The sequence below is a fragment of the Mustela lutreola genome, chromosome 12 (assembly GCF_030435805.1).
Source record: "Mustela lutreola isolate mMusLut2 chromosome 12, mMusLut2.pri, whole genome shotgun sequence".
NCBI lineage: Eukaryota > Metazoa > Chordata > Mammalia > Carnivora > Mustelidae > Mustela > Mustela lutreola.
In genome coordinates, this window is record NC_081301.1 from 904560 (window position 1) to 913022 (window position 8463).

At 68.9% G+C, this 8463-nt stretch overlaps 2 protein-coding genes across 6 annotated transcripts; one reads left to right on the forward strand and one right to left on the reverse strand.

The window, feature by feature from the left end:
• Nucleotides 1-604: 604 nt before the first annotated feature.
• Nucleotides 605-2265, reverse strand: C8G (complement C8 gamma chain). Its single transcript, XM_059143251.1, has 7 exons — nt 1971-2265; nt 1731-1867; nt 1545-1615; nt 1371-1469; nt 1009-1110; nt 893-931; nt 605-811 (listed from the first exon to the last, which is right to left on the reverse strand). The coding sequence occupies exons 1-7, from the start codon at nt 2106-2108 to the stop codon at nt 798-800; spliced, it is 600 nt and encodes a 199-aa protein (XP_058999234.1). The 5' UTR covers nt 2109-2265; the 3' UTR covers nt 605-797.
• Nucleotides 2266-2602: 337 nt separating this feature from the next.
• FBXW5 (F-box and WD repeat domain containing 5) lies at nt 2603-7050 on the forward strand. Of its 5 annotated transcripts, none has more exons than XM_059143212.1 (9): nt 2647-2756; nt 3719-3934; nt 4256-4413; nt 4673-4847; nt 4954-5102; nt 5199-5619; nt 5837-5984; nt 6059-6271; nt 6573-7050. In XM_059143212.1, exons 2-9 carry the CDS (start codon nt 3742-3744, stop codon nt 6583-6585), a joined length of 1470 nt encoding a protein of 489 aa, XP_058999195.1. In that variant the 5' UTR covers nt 2647-2756; nt 3719-3741; the 3' UTR covers nt 6586-7050. The 5 variants fall into 5 exon arrangements, with proteins under 5 accessions (XP_058999194.1, XP_058999195.1, XP_058999190.1 ...); XM_059143207.1 differs by having other exon boundaries at nt 2648-2756; nt 6342-7050; XM_059143209.1 differs by lacking the exon at nt 2647-2756 and adding an exon at nt 2763-3235 and having other exon boundaries at nt 6342-7050.
• Nucleotides 7051-8463: the final 1413 nt, after the last annotated feature.

An 8463-nucleotide genomic window follows, 5' to 3' on the forward strand; every position in this document is an offset into this window, starting at 1 on the left:
GCCCCAGCACTCCACATCCCCGCAACAGTCTGGCATCACTTGGAGGGCCCTCTCCAGGCAGCCCCTGCCCGGCGTGGGCTGGACATTGTTACCCCATTTTCAGCCCGTCCCTCTCCCTGCCTCCATTCCCCATGGGTCTGCCGGTCCCTCCCCAGTGGCCTGTCCTGCCACAGGCCAGAGGGCCACTGAGACTCTGGACTCATGCCTCCCAGGAAGGAGCTCAGGGTCAGCGGGACACCAGAAGAACCTGTGGGGAGGGCTCCTGATCCCTCTAGAAAAGGCCCCCCACCATCTGGGAGGGGGGCAGGCTCTGGTCCTGGGCCTACCCCGGGCAGCCCAGCAAGGCTAGCAGGGCACGTGTGCCCATAGCCTGGGAGCAGGGAAGGGCAGCTGGGACCACAGAGCAGCGGCCCAATTAAGAGGCAGAGACGGGGGCACTGGGACAGCAGGGACCACCCTGCCTCCCTGGGGAGGGTTTTTGACCGGGGAGCCAGCCACGTGCCCCTCCCCAGCCCACCCAGGGGAGCAGCCCCACGTGCCCGTGAGAAGATGGGCAGACAGCGGCCCCGGTGCGGGTCCAACGGGGAAAGGAAGAAATCAGGGGCCAAGACAGACCGTGTTTAATGAAGGCCACGTTCCTGAGCTCTGGGGGTGATGCGCAGCTTCAGGGCACGCAGGGAGAGTGACCCCCATGGGGTGGCCCTGACCTGTGGGGCGCTGGGGCTCAGTGAGGGGGTAGCAGGTGCCGCCACCGTCAGGGTCTTCGCTCCTTCGAAGGTCAGGGCCGCTGCCTGAACTCACCTTCTTGTTTCTGGGGCAGAGATGAGACTCAGCCAATGAAGAAGCGAGGGTGCCCCGTCACTGCACCGCCCGGCCAGCACTGCCCACTCACCATCTAGGACGTGGAACTGGTCTGCGGCCTCGCAGAAACCTGAAGGCCCAAGCAGGGGTCAGGCTGGGGCAGGGCACACGGCGGGAGGGCAAGGCCGGCTGCTGGGGGAGGCTTACCGTACTTGGGGAAGAACAAGACGTGGTCCTCGGTCAGGTTGGCCCTCTGGACGTGCTGCTCAAACGCACTCAGCGCCGAGTCACTTGGAGGGAGCGAGCGGGCTGTGGGGCACACAGGGCTCCTGGGCACGCGGTGAGGGGCACGCCGGGCACAGGGGTTGTGTGCTTGGGACGCACCCATCCCCCTCCATGTCCCCTCTGTCCCCACACCGGGGTATCCACTAGGGCCCCTCCCTGACCCCTGCTCAGCTGAGGTCAGAATGCAGGGAGGGGAGGACAAGGAGCGTCTGGGTGTCCCTCCGGCCTGCCCCGCACACAAGGCCCTGAGTGTGTGCGGGACATGGGCTCCCACAAGGACGCACTGTACAGTTTCACCGACAGCCTCCGCTTCCGCTCCAGGTACAGGATGGCAAAGCCCTCATAGTCCGTCTCTCCGACGACCACGTCCACCGCACGGGCACCTGGAGCGGGGCAGAGTCAGCGGAGTCAGCTCCTCCCCCCCAGCCCTGCCCCCATCCCTGCTGCCCCGGCCTCACCTGGAAGCAGGAAGCGGCCCGGGACTCCCGCATCTCGGTAGAGCTGCCGCACCTGCCAGCAGATTCCATCCCTGGGGGGCGGGGGGCGCACAGCAGGCTTAGGGACCCCAACCCGGGCAGGGTCCCACAGGACTCTGGTCCAGGCCACAGCAAGGGTGGGGGCAGGGGTCCTCGCGGGGGACTCACAGCTTCTGGAAGGTGCTGACAGCCATGGCTGCACGCTGGGGAGCCACACGCAGTAGAGTGGCCTCAACACGGTGGCCCTGCTCCTGCAGGAAGCTGCACGAGGAGGCCACAGCCACAAGGAGCCACGTCCCTGCAAACTAGGGGCAGGCCATGTGAGGGCACACGGGGATGAGGGGCTGCCTGGCCCTGGCCCCCCGAAAGCTGGGCGACATCCTGCCCCCCCCACCTGTTCTCCTCTACCTGCTGAGCGTCAAAGTTGGCCTTTGGCGGGATGGTGCTGATGGGGGACCGGGGCTGAGGAGGTCTCCGAGCCCTCTGGCTCAGGGAGTCCCCAGCCAGGAGCAAAGTCAAGAGGAGTGCAGTCCTGGGGGACAGCATGGCGGTGGCAGTAACGGTGTGGGGACTGGGGGAAGCCAGGCCAGGATGGCTGAGTCCTGGGTCAGAGTCCACCGTCCAGTTCCGCCCAGAAGCCTGGCACAGGAAGTCGGCGACGTCCACCACCAACCCAGTAAGTCCCCGTTGGTCCTCCTGCCTTACCAAGCACCTGCCCCGCACCCCCCCGCCCCCGCGAAAGTCCACCCCCAGCCTCCTCGACTCTGCATTTCCCGGCAGGGCCCTGGCGCCATATCCTGTTTACAAAGTCCGAGTTGACCTCTGGTTCCTTGCCCACGACCTCCTAACCCAACGGCCCGAGCAGCGGGAGAGGCGGGGCGGGGTCTCGAACCGTCAGAGTGAGTGAGTCTTGCCCTCAGCCCAGCCCACGGGCCCCGGTGCAAGGGCGCCGCCCCTCCCGGCCGCCGGGGGCGCTGCTGGGCGCGAGCTGGAGTGCGCGCAGGCGCAGCAACGCCGAGGCGGGCTGCCGAGTGCTCGGCGCTCTGCGGCCATCGATGCCTCTGGGCTCGAGGCGTCAGCCTGGCGGGCTTCATCATAGAGACGCGGCGGCCGGAGCGGCGGGGCGGAAGCGGGTCGGCCGGCCGAGGCCGGGCGCCGGGGCGGGGGCAGCACAGCCGGGCGGAGGCGGCCGCGGTGAGTGCGCCCGGCCCCGGGGAAAGTCGTCGTCCGGCCCCGGACCCCCGGTTCTCCGGCCCCGAGGAGGGTCGCAAACCGGCCGCGTCCGGTCCCCGGGCCCCCGCCCCCCACGCCCAGCCCCAGTCTCCGGCCCCTCGGCCTCGGCCGCGCCCTCTGCCGATGAATGAGTGGCCGAGGCCGCCGGGCCTGGGGCCGAGCCGAGGCCCCGCCCCCCGCAGCCCCTCGGAGGGGAGGGGGGAGGGGACGTTGGGCCGCCCCCGCCCCGCCCCCACCTCGCCCGGCAGCGTCAGCGGCCGCGCTGGCCCGCTGACCGCCGGGCAGGGCTCCCCCAGGCCACAGGGCAGAGGCCAAGGGCCGGCTGGTGCCCCTGGTGGCGTCTGGGGCAGGCGGGCCGGCGCTTGTCCCGCGGGCCCCAGGCCTCTGCTCCGAAGGACCTCGGTCCCACGCTGACAGCTCTGAAGCCTTGGGGCTGCCAGGTCAGAGTGGCAGGTGTGCGTGGGGGGCCACCGGGTCTTCGTTTCTCGGCTCGGAGCGGTCACCAACCCAGGCACCCACATGTGTCTCCGGGCCCCGCGCGGGAGGGGGTCGGAGGGCCCCACCCCACCACTGGCCCCTTCTGGGCTGAGAGCAGATGTGGGGTCCAGCTCAGGCTGGCCCGGGCTGGGAGGTGCTGAGCGGGGTCTGCTGGCCGCCCGGAGCTGCCTGTTCCAGGGAACCACTGGGACCTGCGGGGACGCCCGTCAGGAGTGTGGGGTCCAGGAGTGTGGCTGTCCAGGGCGCTTGGAGGAGCCGCTGGACCCTTAGGCAGGTGGGCAGGGCCAGCTGGCCCTCTACACAGGCTCAGTCCAATGGAAGTCCCAGCAGGGCACTGGCCTCAGCTCAGCCACGGGGCCCCTCCCTTGGGGCCAGTATCCTCTGCCAGTGCAACCGGCAACTAAGGGACCACGTGTGGGTTTCAGGGCTGCCTGGGCAGAATGTCACAATGGACGAGGGGGGCACACCCCTGCTCCCTGACAGCCTCATCTACCAGATCTTCCTGAGCTTGGGCCCAGCGGACGTACTGGCCGCCGGTCTGGTGTGCCGCCAGTGGCAGGCCGTGTCCCGGGACGAGTTCCTGTGGAGGGAGCAGTTCTACCGCTACTACCAGGTGGCCCGAGACGTGCCCCGGCACCCAGGTCAGGGCCTGCACGTGGCCCCACAGGCCACCAGGCTGGCTGGGAGGGCGGGAGGCAGGGCCATTCACATGCTGCCAGCTGAAGCCACAGCACTGGTCCCCCACTGCCCAGATCTCCATAGCGGTCACCAGGGCACCGCGCGGCCCTCACACGGATGGGGAGCAGCCGGGTCACGCCTCACTACAGTCCTGGCTGGGAGGCAGGGGCTTGGGGGTGCCAGGGGCACCCCTGCAGCTGAGGTGATGTCCCCTACGCTGTCGGGGTGCTGGCCTCTGTGGGAAAAGGCTCAGGGCCCCAGCGGTGACCACCCCCCACCCCCAGCGGCCACATCCTGGTACGAAGAGTTTCGGCGGCTCTATGACACGGTGCCCTGCGTGGAGGTCCAGACGCTCAGGGAGCACGCGGACCAGGTTCTGCACCTCAGCTTCTCCCACTCGGGCTACCAGTTCGCCTCCTGCTCCAAGGACTGCACCGTCAAGGTGAGCCCGGCCCCCGGCCGCTGTGGCCCGCCGGGGTGGCCCACACTGCCCGTGGAGGGAAGCGACTTGCGCTCCAGGGCCAGGAGCCAGCCACACGGACCCACACCTCTCGGGTCAGCGGGCAGCCAGGGCCAGGAGCCCCATCCTGGTGATGGTTCCGGGGCCTGAGCTCAGCTGGGAGAGGGACTTGCAGCCTGGGCCCTGGGGTCCCGTGTAGGGCGGGCTCAAGAGGCCCCCGGATGACTCCACCCCCGTGCAGATCTGGAACAATGACCTGACCATCTCGCTGCTGCACAGCGCGGACATGCGGCCCTATAACTGGAGCTACACCCAGTTCTCCCAGTTCAACCAGGACGACTCGCTGCTGCTGGCGTCCGGGGTGTTCCTGGGGCCCCACAACTCCTCATCGGGTGAGATCGCAGTCATCAGCCTAGGTGAGGGCCGGCGGTCAGGGCCACCCCCACCCCCTCCTACAAAGCCCTGTGCCCTCCCCCACCCCGCCCAGCCCCTTCCCACAGCCCTGCCCCCGCCCCCCCGCAGACAACTTCGCTCTGCTGTCGCGAGTGCGCAACAAGCCCTACGACGTGTTTGGCTGCTGGCTGACGGAGACCAGCCTGATCTCGGGGAACCTGCACCGCATCGGGGACATTACCTCTTGCTCAGTGCTCTGGCTCAACAACGCCTTCCAGGTGCGGGCCGGCGGCTCCCTGCGGCGGCCCCCTGCGGCGGCCCCCTGCAGCAGCCCCTGCCTGGCCTGGTGCCCACCTGCTGTCTCCCACCCCCAGGACGTGGAGTCAGAGAACGTCAACGTAGTGAAACGCCTCTTCAAGATTCAGAACCTCAACGCCAGCACCATCCGCACGGTGATGGTGGCCGACTGCAGCCGCTTTGACAGCCCCGACCTCCTGCTGGACGCCGGCGCGTCCCCCAGCCGCGTCTTTGACCTGGGCAGCGACAGTGAGGACGAGGCAGGAGTCCCGGGGCCAGGCCCGGCTCCGGCCCGCACCAAGGAGGGTTTGCGGCGCTTCTTGGATGGGCTTCTGGATGGGCGGGCGCAGCCCCAGCTGTCGGAGCACACGCTGGAGACCAAGGTGGCCGAGCTGCTGGCCCAGGGCCGCACCAAGCCCCCGGAGCAAGGCATGGCCGACGCCCACAAGCTGCTTATCTTCACCACGGGCTGCCTCACCTACTCACCCCACCAGATCGGTAGGGCAGGGGGCCCTCCTGCCTCCCTGGGGCCTGGGGGCTGACGATTCCCGGCGCGGGGCTGGCCTCCCCTGGCCAAGGGCAGGGCTGGAGTCTGTGGGAGGAGTCGGCCTCCTCCGCCTGTCCTGGGAGCCCGGCCCGGTCCAGCTGCCTGGAGTGCATGTTCCGTGGGGGCCCCTCGTTCAGAGGCCGCTGCTCTCTGCCGGCCCTCCCGCAGGCATCAAGCAGATCCTGCCACACCAGATGACTACAGCTGGGCCTGTGCTGGGCGAGGGCCGGGGCTCGGACGCCTTCTTTGACGCCCTGGACCACGTCATCGACGTGCACGGACACATCATCGGCATGGGCTTGTCCCCAGACAACAGGTGGGCCCTCGAGAGCGTCCTGGGTGGGGGCCGCTGCAAGCCGCTGATACCGAGCAGGGTGCCCCCTCGCCCAGGTACCTGTACGTAAACAGCCGGGCTTGGCCCAGCGGCTCCGTGGTGGCCGACCCCATGCAGCCACCACCCATCGCAGAGGAGATTGACCTGCTGGTGTTTGACCTCAAGACCATGCGGGAGGTGAAGCGGGCCCTGCGGGCGCACCGCGCCTACACGCCCAACGACGAGTGCTTCTTCATCTTCCTGGACGTCAGCAGGGACTTCGTGGCCAGGTAGGTGCGTGGGGCTGGGCTGGGCTGGGGCTGGGAGCAGGGGCAGGGTCTCACCGAGGCTCCCCTGCAGCGGGGCTGAGGACCGCCATGGCTACATCTGGGACCGGCATTACAACATCTGCTTGGCTAAGCTGCGGCACCAGGACGTGGTCAACTCGGTGGTGTTCAGCCCCCGAGAGCAGGAGCTCCTGCTGACGGCCAGCGACGACGCCACCATCAAGGCCTGGCGCTCTCCCCGCACGGTGCGCATCCACCAGGCCCCGCGTCCGCGGCCCTACCCTTTTATCTCCTGGTTTGGCAGCCAGAGGCGCTGAGAGGGGCACCGGCCGACAGGAGCGTCCTGGGGCCGCTGGGACCCACTGAAGACGGCACAGAGGCCCGCAGCCTTTTCCCGAGGGCCCCGACCGTGTGGCGGGCAGAGACACTCGGGACAGTCAAGCCTTAGACGGGGGTCCAGCAGGACCGCCGGGAGGGGTCGGCCTGCCCCCCCCACGCTCACACCACACACCGCCTCCACGGCTGTGACCTTCAGCGCGGGGGCCGCCCCCCCGCCGGCTTGGGATGCACTGGACACTGGGCCCTGCCCTTCCCGCACCCTCTTCCCCCAGGGCCTGTGCCCTGCGACCGTCAGCAGCACACGTACGCTTCGGTCGGGCCTCCTCTGGGAGCGCCTCTGCTCACCAGCAGGGCCGGCGGTGCAGGTCAGTGTGCCGTGGGCCCAGGCAAACTGCATGTCACTGGTCACCCGTGCGGGCCTGAATAAACAGTTGGCAATAGCACCCTGTCGTCCAGTCTCTGTGTGGGGGAGGGGCCCGGCTGACAGCAGGACGCTCGGGGCTGTGTCCCCAGCCGCTGTCCCTGGCGTGCAGAAAGTGCCAGAGCATGTCCAGCATGGCACGCGCTCGCGGCCAGCGGGGAGGTGTGAAGGGGCGCCCCGTGGAGGACCGCACACGGCAGGGGATGCCGGGCGGAGGCGGACGTGGGGGCAGGAAGCAGCCCTACACTCACCCCCAGAGCTTGATCCACGTCTGTCCTTGGGGGCTCACCTGCCCCCCTCATTGTGCTGGGTGCCAGGGGCTGGGTTGGGGTGCGGATGGGGCGGCAGCCTGACTTCCGTGCCTGGCTACACAGGGAGCTCATCGTGTCCAGCTGTCTGACTATGCGCACACAGTGACCATCACCACAGTTGGGGGACAGACGTGGCGGACACGGACGGGGGAACGGGAGGCCAGAGCAGTGCCGAGCAGAGGCTGCTGGGGTTGGACCTGCACTGGCTACAGGGGGACGGCTGGGCATGAGGGTCTCGGCAGGGAAGTCACCGGGCCCGGAGGAGCTGCTCCTGGCCGAGGGTCCACCAGTGTGGGCAGCGCACCCAGAGGAGGCCGCCCCAGCCCACAGTAATCAGCAGCAGAAGGACGAGGAGGGGAACCGGGAGATGAGGGCACAGTAGCACCAGAGCCCCAGACGTCCCGTGCGCGGCCCAGCCAGACCAGAGCCACAGGGCCAGGCACCACAAGCAGCTCCCGACAAGCGGCGAAGATGGAACGTTCTCTGGGGAGACTTAAAATCATCCGGGAAACTCAACGTGTAAAACGCAAGCAGGGGGAATAAGAAACACCGTCCCAGACTTCCGAGAAGAAGCCAGTGGGACAGGACGGGAGCGTGACTGAAACGGGAGGTCAGAGCGGCCCCGGGCGCGAGCGGGCTCCCAGAGGACGGAGGAGGATGCACCTGGCTGAGACCCGAGGACGGGAGGGAGGTGCGGGGAGGAGGGCGAGGCAGCGCGGCCGCGGCAGCTCACCCCTGCGGCAGGGAGAGCCGGGCGGAGCACAGCCCGAGTCGCGAGGACAGAGGTGCTCAGGGCGCGTGTGCTGAGGTCTGGCCGGGACGGGCAGTGGCGCCCACGAGGTGGGTCACAGCGAGGCCATGGTCCCGAGATCCTAAAGCTCTCGGCAGAGGTTCCGGGTCCAAGGACGGTGGGTCAGGCATGTGGCCTGTCCCTCCCGCACCGCCGCTAGAGGAGCTAAGCACTTGCCCCCAACGGGGCGACACAGCAGCAGATGGGAAGCAACAGCAGACCCGGACCTCCACGTCTGCGCCCCGGCCAGAGCTCAGGACAGCCTCGGCCCAGAAGCCAGTGCCCAGAGAAGAGCCAGCCAGGACGACGGAGCAGCCGACAGACAGCCCCGCCG